Genomic DNA, 21,963 nt, shown 5'->3' with positions numbered 1-21,963 from the left:
TTTTTATCCAAATAGCATTTAAGCCTTTATTAGATTAGTTTCTGTGTATTATTTCTAAACAAGCAAGTATATTATACTGCTGTACATGTTTATAACATTGCATTAAACATTTGACAACAATAATAATATAGTCATTAAGCTCACACTTGATCCAATACAACTTACTGTTAAACAGGATATGCAATGGCTCCTTCTTGGCCTGAGCTGGAGGCAACAATATCATATGACTCTACAGACTTTCAATTATATTTCAAAAACCTAATCACATTAAAAGTTGATACTGATACAAGTGTTGTACCATGTGACTAAATTAAATAGTATGTCTGATTTTGCACGGCAGGGTAGCCTAGTGGTTAGCGTGTTGGACTAGTAACCGGAAGGTTGCAAGTTCAAACCCCCGAGCTGACAAGGTACAAATCTGTCGTTCTGCCCCTGAACAGGCAGTTAACCCAGGCCGTCATTGAAGATAAGAATGTGTTCTTAACTGACTTGCCTAGTTAAATAAAGGTAAAATAACACACATCATACCTCAGAACAGAACAATAAATATGTAAATATGTAGAAAGCTCAAAAGCCTTGTATTCCACCCAGAACCATCTCACCCACATGGCTACTGGTTGCCATAGAGACTCTTGCCAAAAGGTATAGGCCTGCATTCACCATTCTTCAATCTCTCAGGTGAGGGAGGTCTGAGTACTTGCATGTCTTAGCCTTGACAAGTGAGCATCTTCCTGCTGACTCCTCTATCACTGATTCTTCCTACTGAATTACTGGAGCGCCACCTTGTGGATCATCAAGCCCATTGATGTTTACCATCAAATTATATTTGCAATACTTCAGGAGAAAAGTTTCAGGCCACTCTTTCTGCGCCTCTGGGTGTCACCCAATGAAAAGAGCTTCCTTAGGTGGACAAATACAAAATGTTTCACACCGGCCAGCTTGGAGGAAGATATGGCAATGAACTCTGGAGGATTGGGCCTGTGAAGAGAGAGTTTAAAGGTTAAATGCCATTTTAATGTCGGCCAAAAAATGGTGATATTAAAGATACACTGTAAATGAGTTCTATTACATTCAACAATTCAAAATATGCGCCATTAACTCCAAACATCTGTATATTACTAGGTAATAGAGTAAGATGTTTACCTTGGAGCTCTAGGCCGATTCTTGGCCTCTCCGACAGGCCTTTGGGTGATGAGTCTTCCCCTAGCTCGCAGTGGCAGGGTTCTAGCCTGTGAACTATGCCTCCTGGTGTAACTGGGAGCCATGACGTTCCTGGATAGCGCTGCCATGGACTCCCTGTAGACAAGGCCATGTCTGGAAGATATGCTGCAGTGGTGACACGTGGCCAACTGAGAGAGAGGTAAAATAAGGGCAGAGGTCAATGTAAAAGACACTGCCATAGGGGTTAGCTATTCCACGTTACAGACATGCTGAGACAATTCCCAAAGACATTCAAAGAAGGAAGTTGAGGAAAGTAAGTGAGTAAGGATGATAAACAAATCATTAAAACCAGGCCACGCTACTCCCTGTAATACTGAAAGTCATGTAGACCTGGTTAAAACCAAGACCCTAGAGGCCTCTCTCCATAAAGAACACAAGGCTAAATTCTGATGTGATAACACACATGTTGGCCCTAGCCCACTGTCAATTACTTCCCTCCACCAATAGGATATCAGGACAGCTCTCTAGAGTCTGGAGAGCATCAGGCGCATCATAGCCCCACTTCTAAACCAGAACTATTTATTTATTTTACAAGTTAATAATTTAGCAGACTCTGTCATCCAGAGTGACTTACAGATAGTACATTCATCTTAAGATAGCTAGGTGGGACAACATAGTAAGTACATTGAATCTATTGTATGGTGCACACTGGATTAAAGGCTATCATCACATTATGTTGCCCACAAATTTTCTTATGACATTTCTATGGAGAACAGTGTTTCACTCTTTCTCTGCTTAGTTTATAAAAATAGTAGCGGCAATAACTTATGTTTTTATAATAACTATATGTTTTGGTTCTATGCATAGTATTTGTGTCACACGTAAATTAAGCAAGGATAAGCATGATACATTCAGAAACTGTTACAGTAGCCTACAGTAATATGTTGTCTCTGGAAAGAGAAAGACATCGCTAAATTATAAGACTAGCCCTAAATGATTCCCCTCTTCTATCAGACATTCCTTAAATTTACCATGGAAACGATAAAACAAAGTATACATTCTTTACCTAGCACAATTCAACAATCTGCTACCACACTCCCAAATGATCAACTCACAAACAATGTTGTATCAAAGCATTGAGAGTCAACAAAGTTGTGTAAATGCCTGGAAGAGAGGAACTCACCGAGACAAAGGCTGCCATGCTGTGCTGTTTCTGTTCTTCTTCACAAGAGTCACAATGTGTGACAGTCACTCTAACACAAAACGCTCTGTCATCCTACATATGGGTGGAGCCAGGGGGCGATTAAATAAATGACATCTCAGCCCACTGCTTCTTAAGAATGTCACCAGTACATGATTCCTGCCTACAGCCATAATCTATACTCTAGACTGTGGATTAGGGTCTGAAACAACCCCCACACCAAACCAATAGGGTTGTGAACAGGCTGTCCTATTTTAACCTGAATAATCTTGGAAAGTGAACCAAGCTGTCAGTGTTACATCAACAACAATTGATTTGATGTTCTGTTCTGTGTTTCTGGGTTAGATAACGGAATATATCCTTTTGTGTGATTACACAACACTACAATTTCATGTCAGAAAAGGATATTACAGGGTTGATTTTCTGTCCTAAAATGTCATCTTGGGGCGGCAGGGTAGCCTAGTGGTTAGAGCGTTGGACTAGTAACCGGAAGGTTGCAAGTTCAAACCCCTGAGCTGACAAGGTACAAATTTGTCGTTCTGCCCCTGAACAGGCAGTTAACCCACTGTTCCTAGGACATAATTGAAAATAAGAATTTGTTCTTAACTGACTTGCCTAGTTAAATAAAGGTCAAATACAAAATCTTGACTGATGTGTCTTGGCTGCCTATTTATAGGTTTGTGATCCAAGAATACCACTATGCAGATGGGTATCATGATAGAATACCACTATGCAGATGGGAATCATGATAGAATACCACTATGCAGATGGGTATCATGATAGAATACCACTATGCAGATGGGTATCATGATAGAATACCACTATGCAGATGGGTATCATGATAGAATACCACTATGCAGATGGGTATCATGATAGAATACCACTCTGCAGATGGATCCTATGATAGAATACCACTATGCAGATGGGTATCATGATAGAATACCACTCTGCAGATGGGAATCATGATAGAATATCACTATGCAGATGGGTATCATGATAGAATACCACTATGCAGATGGGTATCATGATAGAATACCACTATGCAGATGGGTATCATGATAGAATATCACTATGCAGATGGATAGCATGACAGAATACCACTCTGCAGATGGATAGCATGACAGAATACCACTCTGCAGATGGATCCTATGATAGAATACCACTATGCAGATGGGTCTCATGATAGAATATCACTATGATTGGATGGATACCATTATACAATACCACTTTGCAGATGGATACCATTATAGAATCCCACTCTGCAGACTATCTTTCATGATAGTCTTTCATGGTTAAGCGTTGAGGAGAAATGGACTACTTCTCTTCTAGTCTTCTAACAAAACATTTATGTGTTGAAAATGGCTAAGCCCTTGATTAATATTTTTTCATATACTTCAAACAGACTTACAAACCCCACCATACATGCCTTTATGGTGTATCTTCACAGTATCCAAACAAAAAACAGATGTAATGTATCAAATCAAATTGTATGGTCACTTACACATACTTAGCAGATGTTATTGCGGGTGTAGCAAAAGGCTTGTATAGAGCCATGTCATGGTGGAATGCTCTGCCACCAGAGGTTACTCAGGCAAAAAGCAAGTTCAACTTTAAAAAACAGATACAGAAAACATCTTGCATCAAAGTGCCTCTCCTATTTCTAAAGAGATATTGTAATTTAACTATACTGTATAAGAATGAATATGGATATAGTGTGTGTAGATTTTTGTTGTCTCTTGGTGTCTTTCCTATATAAAACTCTTATGTTATTTGTAAACAAATATTTTGAATTTAATGTAATATATTATGTTGTTCTTGTCTATTTCTGTTGTGTACTTTGTAATGTATTTGTATTTATGTGGACACTGTAACGGCTTTCCTCCTGGGAAGGAGAGGCGGATCAAAATGCAGCGTGGTTATAGTTCATGTTTTTTAATAAGAAAACTCAACATGAACATAATACAAAAAATAAACGTGGAAAAACCGAAACAGCCCTATCTGGTGCAACAAACACAAAGACAGGAAACAACCACCCACCAAACCCAACACAAAACAGGCTACCTAAATATGGTTCCCAATCAGAGACAATGACTAACACCTGCCTCTGATTGAGAACCATATCAGGCCCAAACACAGAAACAGACAAACTAGACATCCAACATAGAATGCCCACTCAGATCACACCCTGAGCAAACAAAACATAGAAACATGCAAAGCAAACTATGGTCAGGGTGTGACAGTACCCCCCCCCCCCCCCCCCCCCCAAGGTGCGGACTCCGGCAGCAAAACCTGAACCTATTGGGGAGGGTCTGGGTGGGCATCTGTCCGCAGTGGCGGCTCTGGTGCTGGACGTGGCCCCCACTTCACCATAGTCTTAGTCCGCCTCATTGTCCGTCTCCGTGGCCTCCTAACCACGGCGACCCTTCTAAATGACTCCACTGGACTGAGGGGCAGCATCGGGACAGATGGGCAGCTCGGGACAGAGGGGCAGCTCGGGACTGAGGGGCAGCTCAGTGCTGAGGGGTAGCTCCGTACTGGCTGACGACTCTGGCAGATCCTGGCTGACTGACGGCTCTGGCGGATCCTGGCTGACTGGCGGCTCTGGCGGATCCTGGCTGACTGGCGGCTCTGGCGGATCCTGGCTGACTGGCGGATCCTGGCTGACTGGCGGATCCTGGCTGACTGGCGGCTCTGGCGGATCCTGGCTGACTGGCGGATCCTGGCTGACTGGCGGCTCTGGCGGATCCTGGCTGACTGGCGGCTCTGGCGGATCCTGGCTGACGGGAGACTCTGGAAGATCCTGGCTGACGGGAGACTCTGGAAGATCCTGGCTGACGGGAGACTCTGGCGGCTCATGACAGACGGGAGACTCTGGCGGCTCATGACAGACGGGAGACTCTGGCGGCTCATGACAGACGGGAGACTCTGGCGGCTCATGACAGACGGGAGACTCTGGCGGCTCATGACAGACGGGAGACTCTGGCGGCTCATGACAGACGGGAGACTCTGGCGGCTCATGACAGACGGGAGACTCTGGCGGCTCATGACAGACGGGAGACTGGCGGCTCATGACAGACGGGAGACTCTAGCGGCTCATGACAGACAGGAGACTCTGGCGGCTCATGACAGACGGGAGACTCTAGCGGCTCTGGACAGACAGGAGACTCTAGCGGCTCTGGACAGACGGGAGACTCTAGCGGCTCTGGACAGACGGGAGACTCTAGCAGCTCTGGACAGACGGGAGACTCTAGCGGCTCTGGACAGACGGGAGACTCTAGCGGCTCTGGACATACGGGAGACTCTAGCGGCTCTGGACAGACGGGAGACTCTAGCAGCTCTGGACAGACAGGAGACTCTAGCAGCGCTGGAGAGGAGGAAGGCTCTGGCAGCGCTGGACAGGCGAGGCGCACTGTAGGCCTGGGGCGTGGTGCAGGCACTGGTGGTACTGTGCCGAGGACACGCACCTCAGGGCGAGTGCGGGGAGCTGCCACCGGAGGGCTGGTGCGTGGAGGTGGTACTGGATAGACGGGACCGTGCAGGCGCACTGGAGCTCTTGAGCACCAAATCTGCCCAACCTTACCTGGTTGAATGCTCCCGGTCGCCCTGCCAGTGCGGCAAGGTGGAATAGCCCGCACTGGGCTGTGCAGGCGAACCGGGGACACCATGCGCAAGGCTGGTGCCATGTACGCCGGCCCAAGGAGACGCACTGGAGACCAGATGCGTAGAGCCGGCTTCATGGCACTTGGCTCGATGCCCACTCTAGCCAGGCCGATACGAGGAGCTGGTATGTACCGCACCGGGCTATGCATCCGCACTGGGGACACCGTGCGCTGCACAGCATAACACGGTGCCTGCCCGGTCTCTCTCGCCCCCCGGTAAGCACAGGACGTTGGCGCAGGTCTCCTACCTGGCTTCGCCATACTCCCTGTGTGCCCCCACCCAAGACATTTTTGGGTCTGACTCTCGGGCTTCCATCCACGCCGCCGTGCTGCCTCCTCATACCAGCGCCTCTCCGCCTTCGCTGCCTCCAGCTCTTCTTTGGGGCGGCGATATTCTCCTGGCTGTGCCCAGGGTCGTTTACCGTCCAATTCGTCCTCCCATGTCCATTCCTCCTTGCGCTGCTCCTGCTGCCGCTTCTCCTGCTGCACGTTGGGGCGGCTACACTCCCCTGGCTTTGCCCAGGGTCCTCTCCCGTCGAGGATTTCCTCCCATGACCAAGAGTCTTGATTCTTCGGCCGCTGTTGCTGCTGCCCGTTACCACGACGCTTGGTCCTGTTGTGGTGGGTGGTTCTGTAACGGCTTTCCTCCTGGGAAGGAGAGGCGGACCAAACTCAACATGAACATAATACAAAACAATAAACGTGGCAAAACCGAAACAGCCCTATCTGGTGCAACAAACACAAAGACAGGAAACAGCCCTATCTGGTGCAACAAACACAAAGACAGGAAACAACCACCCACCAAACCCAACACAAAACAGGCTACCTAAATATGGTTCCCAATCAGAGACAATGACTAACACCTGCCTCTGATTGAGAACAGGGCCAAACACAGAAACAGACAAACTAGACATCCAACATAGAATGCCCACTCAGATCACACCCTGAGCAAACAAAACATAGAAACATACAAAGCAAACTATGGTCAGGGTGTGACAGACACCAGGAAAAATAGCTGCTACATGTGCAGTAGCTAGCTAATGGGGATCCTAATAAATTAAACTAAAGCATTTTAATAATTCTTCAGTCTCTTGATGTCAATCTACTCATGATGATTAATGATGTTGATTGTTTTTAAATGGCTTGTTTTTTGTTGTTGTTGCTTTGCATCGCTTTGAGATGTATTTATGTAATGATTAGCACTATAACAGTTAAAAACATTTTATATTATTATTACTAATCTCCAGAACCATGAATGAATTGAACTTCATCTTCATACACAAAGAGATCATTATGACATCATTGCTTTTGGAATTTGGAATTCCAATCCATTCTAGAACATATGTAAAACCACTTGACCCATTTGCTTAGCTAGGTTCTATACCATGGCTCCATGATCCATCTATTGTAAAAAATGAAGTCCTCACAAGTTTTCTTAAGAGAACCTTTTGTCACTGAAAGGCTAAGGAAGAGAACGGGTAAGCGCTCTGAAGTATTTTTGGCAAACGTAGCACTATCATGACATATTTATGGATATTCAGGATTGCCATAGCGTGACAGCAGGACCCTATTCTTTCTCTAACACCAGGTACCCAGTGGAGTCCTTTTCATGCTCAGGCATTAAGAGAAGCAGAACCCCCTAGTATACTTGGCTCCAAAACACCTCACACTCTCTGCCCTCCCCTGAAGCCAGCAGACATCTCCTACAGACACACGGCGAGGAAGGGAGGCAGTAGGTCAGTGGAGCCCAAGGAGCCGTCGTACACAGACCGCCTGGACTTCTGCTTCCTCAGAGCCTCCTCTGCCCTGGAGAAGTTCAATGGGGAACTGCTGTATAAGTGTGCCAGCTGCTTGTGGTACTACCCCAGCCTGTCCTCTCTGCAGACACACATCACCCTGGGCTTTATGGAGGGTTTCAGCTGCAGGGTCTACTACAGGAAGCTGAAGGAGCTGCACTGCAGGAACGACATGAAGAGGATACAGGTGATCTCTCTGGAGACCACAGCCAAGAGAGTCAATCGCTTCTCAGCAGGAAATAGGGTGGCAGAGGAGCTGAGGAACAAGAGCAGTGAGGAGACAGAGAAGAAGAGCAGTGAGGAGCTGAGGAACAAGAGCAGTGAGGAGACAGAGAAGAAGAGCAGTGAGGAGCTGAGGAACAAGAGCAGTGAGGAGACAGAGAAGAAGAGCAGTGAGGAGCTGAGGAACAAGAGCAGTGAGGAGACAGAGAAGAAGAGCAGTGAGATTCAGAAGTGGCTTTCTGAGATAGAGGAACCCACTGATCATTACAGTCACTGAGATCATTATCCCTTTTTTCATTACAGATTCATTTTCACAGTAACAAAACATAGCTATATTAAATAAAACGTTTTCATGATCCCTGCTTCTTATTATTCTCAGAGTATAGTTGGAGCCAGATATACTAAATACATGCTATTTCATAAGGGAATTAATGAGTACACTGATTGGCATCTGGGATTTCAAACAGCTGAATTTCTAACTCTGTCCATGGTGCTGAAGTTGGGCAAATCCAGAGGCCAGTAGCCCAACACCCTCAGATAAGTACTGGAGTACAAGGGAAAGCCTAGTGTCTTTTTGGACCGATCTGTAAAAGGTCCTTCTACAACAACTATGTCGTGCCCTGACCTGAGATATCTCTGTTTTCTTTATATTTTGGTTAGGTCAGGGTGTGACTAGGGAGGGTACCCTAGTTTTTGTATGTCTAGGGTTTTTGTAGGTCTAGGTGATTTGTATGTCTATGGTGGCCTGATATGGTTCCCAGTCAGCGGCAGCTGTTTATCATTGTCTCTGATTGAGGATCATATTTAGGTAGCCATTTCCCTTTGGTGTTTGTGGGATCTTGTCTACAATTAGGTGCCTGTGTTCACTAGTAGCGGTTCGTTTGGTTATTTGTTGTTTTGTTTCGGTGAGTTTCAGGTGATTACAAATATGTGGAACTCTATTCACGCTGCGCCTCGGTCCGATCCTTATAACGAACATGGCAAACTATCTCTAATCACTATGTAGAACAGAATAGCAGTATTTTCCAAGTGTGTGTTAGAGCTCCTCTACTCAGCCCTCTTTTCTCAACACTCCAACACTGCCCTCTAGTGCATTTTATTGGCATGTCTGGGTAATTCTTTAACTAAATGGCACTGCATATATTTGAAAATAATAGATTGTATTGTATTCAGAATGAGCTAGTTAGTTTGTCCAATATTTTATTTGTCAAGACCTCCAGAAAATTTGAGCAAAAGAAAACTGTTCATCTTATCACCAAACTTACAGCGTAACGTTTATTAATCTACCCAAGTGCTTCTTATGACAAACATATTCATTTTATTTCACATGAAAAGCAGGAGGCCCTCAAAGGCATAAGGAAAACACAAAAGTATAAAATGTGCACCATATCTATCTAATTTCTTAATACATGGCACAACAGGACAATTCATAGACAGTTCAGTAGTAGGGAGGTCTTTAGGAGCGTTAGAGGGCTCCAGAGAGCTTTACAGAGCTTCAGAGAGCTTCGGAGAGCCTTAGAGAGCTTTACAGGGCTTCAGAGGGCTTTACAGAGCTTCAGAAAGCTTTAGAGAGCTTTAGAGAACTTCTGAGAGCTTTGGAGAGCTTCAGAGAGCTTTAGAGAGCTTTCTAGCCAGGCTCTGCATGACCACCCGTCTGGCCAGGTCACTGTACAGCGCCACTCGGTGGACACGACTATCCACGACGCGGTAATCAAACCCGTTCGCCTGTCCCGTCACCAGCTGGCACACGCCCGCCTCGTCAAAGCCCTCGCCCACAGTGACGGCCAGCAGCTGTGTGTTCTCTGCCAGAGCGGCGGCGGCGGCTCTGGGGATAGCAGCCCGGGCAGAGGCCACAGACCTGCCGTCTGTGAATACCACCACTTTCCTGGGGACAGCAGAGCGGCCCTCCCTCTGGAGGGTGGAGGTCAGGAAGGCCAGGGCAGCCGGTAAGTCGGTGGCCCCGTCCATGTAGAGCGTAGCTGCTAGCCCCGTTAGCACATCCTCAACACTAGCAGTGAAGGGCACCTCCACTCTCTGCTGCTGCCCATCGCTGTACTGCATGACGGACAGGCGGAGCAGCCCTCCCCGGTCCTGTGACAGCAGCCTGGCGGCCATGTTCTCAACAAACTCTCTGGCTCTGTAGAAGTTGGCCTGGCCCACACTGGAGGAGCCGTCCAACATGAAGACTATGTCTGTAGCTTCCTGGAAGTTGGCTGGAGGAAGAGTAGACTATTTTAGAACAGCAGTTGGGGTTCAGATACATTTACATACATTCCACTAAATCTTTAAATTGCAGTACTAGGCTCAATGCTAAAAAAAATAACGTATTGTAATGTATAGGAAACTGTGACCATAAAAACAAGGGAGAGGAGCAGTCTTACCTGGACAGGTGTAATCAGGACATTTCTTATCTGTAAACACAACCCAGACCTTAGTTGAGAGCATAGGAACATAGCATGTAGCTAGCTCCTGATATTGTAAATTAGGGCTAGCCTGTACATAGACTACCTTAGCAGATGTAGCTAGCTCCAGATATTGTAAATTAGAGCTAGCCTGTACACAGTCTACCTTGGCAGATATAGCCAGTAACATTGTTGAACAAGGAGTCCTCCAGCAGTTGCACGTGGTCTGTAATCTTCAGGTAGAGTCCAGGTGAGGCTGTGCCCAGACAGGTGATCTCCTCCAGCATGGCAGCGTAGGACGCCCGTCTGAAGATGTCACCTATGCCAATGCCCACCACCTGAGGAGCCAAGATGGAGGACATACTGAGGCTTTGCCACAAAATGGCAGACTTGGAGGAGAGAGAGATGGTTCTCTTTATGTCTAATGAAATGAATCCTTGGTCCTGACATCATCTCTTCACCCCCAACCTATACATGTCCTTCAGCCCACTCTCCCCCATCCCATTGCCCAGTCCCATTGACATCCCTCACCCTTATATTGGGCACAGAGCAGAGGGAGGACAGCGGTTTGGCGTCCCGGCGGGTGTCCGACCGTCCGTCTGTCAAGACTATGGCCACCTTTCGGTCCAGCTGGGAGCTGCCGAATGCCTGCCGGGCGAAATCCAGCGCCTCTCCCGTGTACGTACCACCGGCAATCCAGCGCATGTTTCTCACCGAGCTGCAAGTATGGGACATCAAACACAACAGTTAGTCAGTCAGTCAGTCAACTGATATCAGGTAACTGCTGTACTTTGGACTTTTGACTCTTATCTGGTCGGACCTTTTGAGCTGTGCTACTGTGGTGATCTTGGGGTCCTCCATAGATACCAGCTCCTGGGTGCCGTCATGGCTGTACTGAACTACACCCACTCGTGATCCTAGCTCCTTCTGCAAACAGAAACACACACAGAGAAACAACATTTAGTTAAGGCCCCTCTCTCACCCAGGGAAGTCAGGACAAATGTTCACCCACCTTGTCTTTGCTGAACTTGGTAATCTTGTTGATGATTCGAATTATAAACTCTTTTTCCAGGGTGAAGTTCTGCAGCCCAACACTCTCTGAACTGTCCAGTACAAAGAGTAGCTTCACCGGACCACACTCACACACTGTGAATGCCAGTTACATTGTCATTATAATAATATCATGATATATTCTGAGCATCATACACCATATGAATAGTACAGATGAAGGATCTTCATTTGATCACTCTTTTGTTGCTGAAAAATGTCCTGCGCAGCAGGAAATGCAAACTTGTAGTGTGTTCGAGGTTTAAAAAAGCTTCTAAAGTTTGTAATTTACACTTTAGAATGTCAGACTTGATTTGCCCTAATGAAAAATGTATCAACTCCTACAAAAAAATCCCAGTTAACTATAATCCACATAATAATTCACATTCCCTGTTGCTGCAGGATTATTTCCTTGCTGTAGCAAACTGTCTCAAGTTAAGATCGTACATCTCTATATCTATGTGACTATTTACAATACATGCTGTGGATGTAATTTGGTGCCTCTCAGAGTCTCTCACTGGCATACAGAGTGAAATTGAATCTTGAAAATTGAAACTGAAGGTCATGCAAGGATGTAAAATAATGCCATGTGTAACTGTTAAGCGCTAAAACTTTGTATGGGTCCAGGAACTTACCACAGCATGCTACAAGAGAAAAACAAAGACATTACATCAAGATCCACCCTGATTCATATCTTAATCACAGCCCCATCATTTACAGTTTTTTTTTTTTTTACAATCGCTAACATCCTTTTGTCCAATCTGTAGTCACATTTTCAAAACTCTAAACACGATTAGCACAACATCTGTCTGTTGTGGACCATACCAATAACACAATTCATGTTGTTTTCACAGAATATTCAGTCAATTAACACGTTTCTAAAATGCTTACACTTTCTTTACATACAAGCTTACCCAATACCATAATGAGGGATCTTTCTTGTCTTATTTATAAATGCTTGCACACAGTATGCCAGAAATTAACGTCATTTATGTAGACGAGGCAGGGTTTAACCTGGGAAAAAAGTGGGGAAGAAAGGTCATCGGGAAAAGGGCCACCGTTGATGTCCCGGGTCAGAGAGGAGCAAATATCACAATGTGTCCTGCAATCTCTCTGGTTCGGTCCTGCAGAAATGCCATATTGGTCCCTACAACACTGAGCTCCTTCTTCTGTTTTTAGATGACCTCCACAAACAACTGGTGCCAGAAGCAGAAAGGGAACAGGAGGGAGGAAACACTGAGCAATTATTTTCTGCCTGGAGGTGGAAAGTGTATGATCAATGGCCACATGACCGTGATCTTGCAGAGTTACTCCACCTCAAGAATTGCATTTGGTGAACGGCTCGGAACACACATACTCATTCAAGCAAATGAGAAATAAGTGCACTCAGGCTATCCGGAAGGCCAACGTTAGTTACTTTAAGGAGCAGTTCTCTCTCTGTGGGTCTAGCCCCAAGAAGTTCTGGAAAACGGTTAAAGACCTGGAGAATAAACCCTCCTCCTCACAGCTGCCCATGTTCCTTAAAGTTGATGATATGGTTGTTACTGACAAGAAGCACATGGCTGAGCTCTTTAATCACCACTTCGTTAGGTCGGGATTCATATTTGACTCAGCCACGCCTCCTTGCCCGTCCAACATTTCCTCATCTCCCACCCCTTCTAATGTGGCTATCCCCGATGCTTCTCCCTCTTTTTCCTCTGCCCTGCAACAAAGTTTCTCCCTGCAGGCAGTCACTGAGTCAAAGGTGCTAAAGAAGCTCCTGAAACTTGACCTAAAAAAAACACCTACAGTGCCTTGTGAAAGTATTCGGCCCCCTTGAACTTTGCAACCTTTTGCCACATTTCAGGCTTCAAAAATAAACAAGTGGGACACAATCATGAAGTGGAACGACATTTATTGGATATTTCAAACTTTTTTAACAAATCAAAAACTGAAAAATTGGGCGTGCAAAATTATTCAGCCCCCTTAAGTTAATACTTTGTAGCGCCACCTTTTGCTGCGATTACAGCTGTAAGTCGCTTGGGGTATGTCTCTATCACATCGAGAGACTGACATTTTTCCCATTCCTCCTTGCAAAACAGCTCGAGCTCAGTGAGGTTGGATGGAGAGCATTTGTGAACAGCAGTTTTCAGTTCTTTCCACAGATACTCGATTGGATTCAGGTCTGGACTTTGACTTGGCCATTCTAACACCTGGATATGTTTATTTTTGAACCATTCCATTGTAGATTTTGCTTTATGTTTTGGATCATTGTCTTGTTGGAAGACAAATCTCCGTCCCAGTCTCAGGTCTTTTGCAGACTCCATCAGGTTTTCTTCCAGAATGGTCCTGTATTTGGCTCCATCCATCTTCCAATCAATTTTAACCATCTTCCCTGTCCCTGCTGAAGAAAAGCAGGCCCAAACCATGATGCTGCCACCACCATGTTTGACAGTGGTGATGGTGTGTTCAGGGTGATGAGCTGTGTTGCTTTTACGCCAAACATAACATTTTGCATTGTTGCCAAAAAGTTCAATTTTGGTTTCATCTGACCAGAGCACCTTCTTCCACATGTTTGGTGTGTCTCCCAGGTGGCTTGTGGCAAACTTTAAACAACACTTTTTATGGATATCTTTAAGAAATGGCTTTCTTCTTGCCACTCTTCCATAAAGGCCAGATTTGTGCAATATACGACTGATTGTTGTCCTATGGACAGAGTCTCCCACCTCAGCTGTAGATCTCTGCAGTTCATCCAGAGTGATCATGGGCCTCTTGGCTGCATCTCTGATCAGTCTTCTCCTTGTATGAGCTGAAAGTTTAGAGGGACGGCCAGGTCTTGGTAGATTTGCAGTGGTCTGATACTCCTTCCATTTCAATATTATCGCTTGCACAGTGCTCATTGGGATGTTTAAAGCTTGGGAAATCTTTTTGTATCCAAATCCGGCTTTAAACTTCTTCACAACAGTATCTCGGACCTGCCTGGTGTGTTCCTTGTTCTTCATGATGCTCTCTGAGCTTTTAACGGAACTCTGAGACTATCACAGTGCAGGTGCATTTATACGGAGACTTGATTACACACAGGTGGATTGTATTTATCATCATTAGTCATTTAGGTCAACATTGGATCATTCAGAGATCCCCACTGAACTTCTGGAGAGAGTTTGCTGCACTGAAAGTAAAGGGGCTGAATCATTTTGCACGCCCAATTTTTCAGTTTTTGATTTGTTAAAAAAGTTTGAAATATCCAATAAATGTTGTTCCACTTCATGATTGTGTCCCACTTGTTGTTGATTCTTCACAAAAAAATACAGTTTTATATCTTTATGTTTGAAGCCTGAAATGTGGCAAAAGGTCGCAAAGTTCAAGGGGGCCGAATACTTTCGCAAGGCACTGTAGGTCAGATGGTTTAGACCCTTTCTTATTTAAGGTTGCTACCCCTATCATCGCCAAGCCTATCTCCAACCTTTTTAACCTTTCTGGGGAGGATCCCCTTGCTTGGAAGGCAGCCATGGTTTGTTCTTTATTTAAAGGGGGAGATCAAGCTGATCCTAACTGTTATAGGCATATTTCTATTTTGCCCTGTTTATCAAAAGTGTTGGAAAAACTTGTCAATAATCAACTGACTGACTTTCTTGATGTCTATATTATTCTCTATGGTATGCAATCTGGTTTCTGCTCAGGTTATGGATGTATCACTGTAACATTAAAGGTCCTCAATGATGCCACCATTGCCCTTGATTCTAAGCAATGTTGTAATGCTATTTTTATTGACTTGGCCAAAGCTTTGATATGGTAGACCATTCCATTCTTGGGAGTATTGGTGTCTCTGTGGGGTCTTTGGCCTGGTTTACTAACTATCTCTCTCAAAGAGTGCAGTGTATAAAGTCAGAAAATCTGCTGTCTCAGCCACTGTGTCACCAAGGAAGTACCCCAAGGCTCAATCCTAGGCCCCACGCTCTTCTCAATTTACATCAACAACATAGCTCAGGCAGTAGGAAGCTCTCTCATCCATTTATATGCAGATGATATAGTCTTATACTCAGCTGGCCCCTCCCCAGATTTGGTGTTAAATGCTCTACAACAAAGCTTTCTTAGTGTCCAACAAGATTTCTCCAACATTAACCTGGTTCTGAACACCTCCAAACAAAGATAATGTGGTTTGGTAAGAAGAATGCCCGTCTCCCCACAGGTGTGATTACTACCTCTGAGGGTTTAGAGCTTGAGGTAGTTACCTCATACAAGTACTTGGGAGTATGGCTAGACGGTACATTGTCCTTCTCTCAGCACATATCAAAGCTGCAGACTAAAGTTCAATCTAGACTTGGTTTCCTCTATCGTAATCACTCATCTTTCACCCAAACTAACCCTGACTCAGATGACCATCCTACCCATGCTAGATTACGGAGACATCATTTATAGATCGGCAGGTAAGGGTGCTCTCGAGTGGCTAGATGTGCTTTACCATTCGGCCATCAGATTTGCCACCAATGCTCCTTATAGGACACATCACTGCACTCTATACTCCTCTGTAAACTGGTCATCTCTGTATACCCGTCGCAAGACCCACTGGTTGATGCTTGTTCATAAAACCCTCTTGGGCCTCACTCCCCCCTATCTGAGATATATACTGCAGCCCTCATCCTCCACATACAACCCCCGTTCTGACAGTCACATTAAGTTAAAGGTCCCCAAAGCACACACATCCCTGGGTCCCTCGTCTTTTCAGTTCGCTGCAACTAGCGACTGGAACGAGCTGCAACAAACACTCAAACGGGACAGTATCTTCATTCAAAGACTCAATCATGAACAATCTTACTGACAGTTTGTGGCTGCTTTGCGTGATGTATTGTTGTCTCTACCTCCTTGCCCTTTGTGCTGTTGTCTGTGCCCAATAACATTTTTGTTGCTGCCTTGCTATGTTGTTGTCTTAGGGCACTCTTTATGTAGTGTTGTCTCGTCGTGATGTGTTTTTTTAATCCCAGCCCCCGTCCCCGCAGGAGGCCTTTTGCCTTTTGGTTGGCCGTCATTGTAAATAATAATTTGTTCTTAACTGACTTGCCTAGTTAAATAAAGGTTAAATAAAAATATTACAAATTGAAGTGACCAAATGTCCCTCCTGGATGCAATGGATGCTGGCTGCAGAGACTTCTCAGCTGAAGACTGCCAGGGGTGGATGAAGCATGACAAGCGTTTCTATCCAAGGTACAGAGACTTCTCAGCTGAAGACTGCCAGGGGTGGATAAGGCAGGCCAAGCGTTACTATCCAAGGTACAGAGACTTCTCAGCTGAAGACTGCCAGGGGTGGATAAGGCAGGCCAAGCGTTACTATCCAAGGTGCATAGCGAGAGATGACATAAGATGTGATGTGGACGAGAACATGTGTCTAAATGCTGAAGATGGTATAGATTAGAACAGGACGGGGCATTTTACTGGTTTTACCTTCTGTGTCTTTTTTACTGTAATTGTGTTTTATTTTAACACATTTGGAACCAAAGGCCATGTATGTTGGAGGTGTTGTTGAACCAAAGGCCATGTATGTTGGATGTGTTGTTGAACCAAAGGCCATGTATGTTGGATGTGTTGTTGAACCAAAGGCCATGTATGTTGGATGTGATGTTGAACCAAAGGCCATGTATGTTGGAGGTGTTGTTGAACCAAAGGCCATGTATGTTGGATGTGTTGTTGAACCAAAGGCCATGTATGTTGGATGTGTTATTGAACCAAAGGCCATGTATGTTGGATGTGATGTTGAACCAAAGGCCATGTATGTTGGAGGTGTTGTTGAACCAAAGGCCATGTATGTTGGATGTGTTGTTGAACCAAAGGCCATGTATGTTGGATGTGTTGTTGAACCAAAGGCCATGTATGTTGGATGTGTTGTTGAACCAAAGGCCATGTATGTTGGATGTGTTGTTGAACCAAAGGTCATGTATGTTGGAGGTGTTGTTGAACCAAAGGCCATGTATGTTGGAGGTGTTGTTGAACCAAAGGCCATGTATGTTGGAGGTGTTGTTGAACCAAAGGCCATGTATGTTGGAGGTGTTGTTGAACCAAAGGCCATGCATGTTGGAGGTGTTGTTGAACCAAAGGCCATGTATGTTGGATGTGTTGTTGAACCAAAGGTCATGTATGTTGGATGTGTTGTTGAACCAAAGGCCATGTATGTTGGATGTGTTGTTGAACCAAAGGCCATGTATGTTGGATGTGTTGTTGAACCAAAGGCCATGTATGTTGGAGGTGTTGTTGAACCAAAGGCCATGTATGTTGGATGTGTTGTTGAACCAAAGGCCATGTATGTTGGATGTGTTGTTGAACCAAAGGCCATGTGTGTTGGAGGTGTTGTTGAACCAAAGGCCATGTATGTTGGATGTGATGTTGAACCAAAGGCCATGTATGTTGGATGTGTTGTTGAACCAAAGGCCATGTATGTTGGATGTGTTGTTGAACCAAAGGCCATGTATGTTGGATGTGTTGTTGAACCAAAGGCCATGTATGTTGGATGTGTTGTTGAACCAAAGGCCATGTATGTTGGATGTGTTGTTGAACCAAAGGCCATGTATGTTGGATGTGTTGTTGAACCAAAGGCCATGTATGTTGGATGTGTTGTTGAACCAAAGGCCATGTATGTTGGATGTGTTGTTGAACCAAAGGCCATGTGTGTTGGATGTGTTGTTGAACCAAAGGCCATGCGTGTTGGATGTGTTGTTGAACCAAAGGCCATGTATGTTGGATGTGTTGTTGATCACTGGCAGTAATTTAATGTTGCTAATAAAGCTTTTACTGCAGCAATTCTGTCACTTACTATTTTTTTCTACTTTACATTCTATGAAGTAAAGATAACTCATTCACTTTTAGATAGTATGTTGCCAAAAATGCACACAATCGACACTCAACCAAAAAATGTAGAGTGGTTTACAATAAGAGGAAACTGAATGATAAAAACAATGGATATCATATTGTCTAATGTCTGCAGGTAGAACTGAAACATGAAAAGTAATACAGTTTTTGTAATGCCATTAACTGTTAGTATTTTGAAAGTCATTGTGTTCTGATTGACTATACGTTCCTCTTGGATATAAAACATGTGTTTTGACAGAATGATTAGATACTGTATTGAGTCGGGTATGCCGTGCTTTGATAGAGTTAGTGTATGTACAGTAGAGAAAGGCTTTTTTGCATTTTGAAATGTAGAGTTGGTATTTAATGTTTGTATTTGTATTTTGGTTTGAGCAGAAAATGTACTATTTGGCTAATTGTGTGATGTAGGGGTGTTGCTGTCTTAAGAGTTAATCATCTTAAGTATAAGTAAACGCTTGTTAGCAATTGTATTTTTTTTTTAAACACACATTCCAAACATACACAACCAACACTGAACTACAGAGTTCTTATAACATTACATCCACAGCTGCCGCCACAATTCGTGTGTCCCTGAATCTGTGTGTGTGCCTGCATATGTGTGTGTAAGTGAGTGTGTTCGAGTGTGCGTGCCTGCCTGCCTGCGCGTGTGTGTTTAAGTGATTGCATATGTGTGTGTAAGTGAGTGTGTTCGAGTGTGTGTGCGTGCCTGCGTGTGTGTGTTTAAGTGATTGCGTGTGTGTGTGTAAGTGAGTGTGTTCGTGTGTGTGTGCGTGCCTGCGTGTGTGTGTTTAAGTGATTGCGTGTGTGTGTTTAAGTGATTGCATTTGTGTGAGTAAGTGAGTGTGTTCGAGTGTGTGTGCGTGCCTGCCTGCCTGCGTGTGTGTGTTTAAGTGATTGCATATGTGTGTGTAAGTGAGTGTGTTAGAGTGTGTGTGCGTGCCTGCGTGTGTGTGTTTAAGTGATTGCGTGTGTGTGTGTAAGTGAGTGTGTTCGAGTGTGTGTGCGCTCCTGCCTGCCTTTGTGTGTGTGTTTAAGTGATTGCATATGTGTGTGTAAGTGAGTGTGTTAGAGTGTGTGTGCGTGCCTGCGTGTGTGTGTTTAAGTGATTGCGTGTGTGTGTTTAAGTGATTGCATTTGTGTGAGTAAGTGAGTGTGTTCGTGTGTGTGTGCGTGCCTTCCTGCCTGCATGTGTGTGTTTAAGTGATTGCGTGTGTGTGTTTAAGTGAGTGTGTTCGAGAGTGTGTGTGTGCCTTCCTGCCTGCGTGTGTGTGTTTAAGTGATTGCCTGTGTGTGTGTAGGTGAGTGTGTTCGAGAGTGTGTGTGTGCCTTCCTGCCTGCGTGTGTGTGTTTAAGTGATTGCCTGTGTGTGTGTAGGTGAGTGTGTTCGAGAGTGTGTGTGTGCCTTCCTGCCTGCGTGTGTGTGTTTAAGTGATTGCCTGTGTGTTTGTAGGTGAGTGTGTTCGAGAGTGTGTGTGTGCCTTCCTGCCTGCGTGTGTGTGTTTAAGTGATTGCGTGTGTGTCCGTTTGCATCTCTTTCACAAAGTTTGTCCCAAACTCAACCCAGGATAAATTATGCTTCAAATGAACTGTTTAGCTAGGAAGATAAACTGTGTATTAGTCATCTTTAAAGGAGACATGTTTAGATGACTAGTGCAGGGTACATTTCTAACAGTAGAGGTTGGGACTGTGTTCAGGCTCACTGATACGTCTTCTAAATCTATGTTGAGTAAACTTATGTTTCACTAAAGGAACATGTTCGGCACAGCACAATGTTCATCTGGAAAATAACCAGTATGACTGAATTTTGAGCACTCGATATACTTACAGCAGAGTTTCTGAATGACCTCCAGGATCTCACATTCCTGAGACAGGAAGATAAATGCATTACAGGGAGATTTAGGAGAATCTTGTGACTGTCCATATATATATATATATATATATATATATATATATATATATATATATATATATATATATATATATATATATATATATATATATATATATATATATATATATATATATGTGTGTGTGTGTGTGTGTGTGTGTGTGTGTGTGTGTGTGTGTGTGTGTGCGTGCGTGCGTGCGTGCGTACATGTGTGTGTGTGCGTGCGTGCGTACGTACATGCGTGTGCGTGTGTGTGCGTGCGTGCGTGCATGCGTGCATGTGTGTGTGTGTGTGCGTGCATACGTACGTACGTGTGTGTGTGTGTGTGTGTGTGTGTGCATACGTACGTACGTACATGTGTGTGTGTGCGTGCATACATGTGTGTGTGTGTCTGTGACTGTTATGTACGGGAGTGAAATATACACAGTTGTCATTCTGTGTAACCAGTGTTGACTGCTGACCTGTTTGACACAAATCACGATGACAAAGTTTAATACACTGTGACTGAGGAACAGAGGTCACTTTTTTACCTCTGACCAACCTCATCAAACCAGCCCACCCTACACTCGCCCATCCCTACGAGCTCCAAGTCCCAACCCAATCCAAGTCTCAACTCTTATTCCTGCACTCCCCCATTACACACACAGTGATGAAAAGTGTGTTGGACTTTGGCTCCTTCCCATCACCCACAATTGCTCCATTATTTAAGAGTTACTCACGTCTGCCCCAGGATTGCCCACTGGGCCTGGTGATCCCTGTAGGGAAGGACATGAAGCCATGAGTCAGATAGCAGATTTTCGTTGGTACTTAGTAGGTACTACTTAACATATTCATACAGCATAGGTCATGATAAAAGTCGAAAAATATGTTAACTATGTATTCAGAGCTGTGGTTCTGTAATATTTACTGTGAACTCAATGTTGTTGTGGAACTTACATTCTCTCCTGTGAGACCAGGGTATCCTTTTGGCCCCTGGGGTCCTCCCCGACCTGGCTGGTCGTTCTGTGGAATCAATAAGGAAGGAGTATGAATGAGCAAACAGGTATTAGCTATGCTAGGCTAGGCAACTTATACCATACGGAGATGGCAGAGGTGGCAGTGGACAGTGCTGAACTCTTTAATCTAAGGTCAACTTACATCATCACCGCGATCACCTGGCAGGCCGACATCACCCTTCAGCCCTGTGAATCCCCTGATGCCCTATGAGAGAGAGAGAGAGAGAGAGAGAGAGAGAGAGAGAGAGAGATAGAGAGAGATAGAGACAGAGAGACAGATAGACAGAGACGGTTAGTGGCTTGTGCTTCTAGTTCCGACCGTGCGGTAATATCTAACAAGTAATCCAACAATTTCACAATAACTACCTTATACACACAAGTGTAAGGGAATGAATAAGAATGTCATATAAATATGGATGGGCGATGGCCAAACGGCATAGGCAAGATGCAGTAGATGGAATAGAGTACAGTATATACATTTGAGATGAGTAATGTAGGGTATGTAAACATTATATAAAGTGGCATTGTTTAAAGTGACTAGTGATACATTTATTACATCCAATTTTTAATTATTAAAGTGGCTATAGATTTGAGTCAGTATGTTGGCAGCAGCCACGCTGTTGCGCCTTCTTCACCACGCTGTCTGTGTGGGTGGACCAATTCAGTTTGTCTGTGATGTGTACGCCAAGGAACTTAAAACTTTCCACCTTCTCCACTACTGTCCCGTCGATGTGGATAGGGGGGTGCTCCCTCTG

The 21,963-nt window shown here is 44.6% G+C and overlaps 2 protein-coding genes across 3 annotated transcripts in view; both read right to left on the bottom strand.

Annotated features, from left to right (window-relative positions):
• On the bottom strand, nucleotides 1-4,419 carry LOC149984852 (uncharacterized). The gene is made up of 3 exons (XM_090189150.1): nucleotides 2,345-4,419; nucleotides 1,144-1,349; nucleotides 1-978 (listed from the first exon to the last, which is right to left on the bottom strand). Exons 1-3 carry the CDS (start codon nucleotides 2,360-2,362, stop codon nucleotides 837-839), a joined length of 366 nt encoding a protein of 121 aa, XP_090045276.1. The 5' UTR covers nucleotides 2,363-4,419; the 3' UTR covers nucleotides 1-836.
• Nucleotides 4,420-9,222: 4,803 nt separating this feature from the next.
• Nucleotides 9,223-21,963, bottom strand: part of LOC110493157 (collagen alpha-1(VI) chain) — a 41,736-nt gene continuing 28,995 nt past the window's right edge. The window contains exons 25-34 of one of the 2 annotated variants that reach the window (XM_090189145.1): nucleotides 21,351-21,413; nucleotides 21,150-21,215; nucleotides 20,933-20,968; nucleotides 20,151-20,187; nucleotides 11,454-11,587; nucleotides 11,262-11,368; nucleotides 10,973-11,159; nucleotides 10,608-10,779; nucleotides 10,421-10,450; nucleotides 9,223-10,252 (exon numbers count right to left, since the gene is read on the bottom strand). In XM_090189145.1, coding sequence (XP_090045271.1) covers nucleotides 9,645-10,252; nucleotides 10,421-10,450; nucleotides 10,608-10,779; nucleotides 10,973-11,159; nucleotides 11,262-11,368; nucleotides 11,454-11,587; nucleotides 20,151-20,187; nucleotides 20,933-20,968; nucleotides 21,150-21,215; nucleotides 21,351-21,413 — 1,440 coding nt within the window. In that variant the 3' untranslated portion in view covers nucleotides 9,223-9,644. Of the gene's footprint in view, nucleotides 10,253-10,420; nucleotides 10,451-10,607; nucleotides 10,780-10,972; nucleotides 11,160-11,261; nucleotides 11,369-11,453; nucleotides 11,588-19,981; nucleotides 20,188-20,932; nucleotides 20,969-21,149; nucleotides 21,216-21,350; nucleotides 21,414-21,963 lie in introns of those variants that run through there. The other variant, XM_090189142.1, reaches the window with a different exon arrangement.

The sequence above is a fragment of the Oncorhynchus mykiss genome, chromosome 2 (genome assembly GCF_057628025.1).
Source record: "Oncorhynchus mykiss isolate SJ-2025 chromosome 2, ASM5762802v1, whole genome shotgun sequence".
Classification (NCBI taxonomy): domain Eukaryota; kingdom Metazoa; phylum Chordata; class Actinopteri; order Salmoniformes; family Salmonidae; genus Oncorhynchus; species Oncorhynchus mykiss.
Note: the sequence above shows the minus strand (reverse complement) of the source record. Positions and strands in the feature narration are given on the sequence as shown.

Coding starts and splice junctions, on each gene's coding strand:
- LOC149984852 (XM_090189150.1), bottom strand. Junction 979..1,143: donor AATCGGCCTAGAGCTCCAAG/GTAAACATCTTA, acceptor CTCTCTTCACAG/GCCCAATCCTCCAGAGTTCA.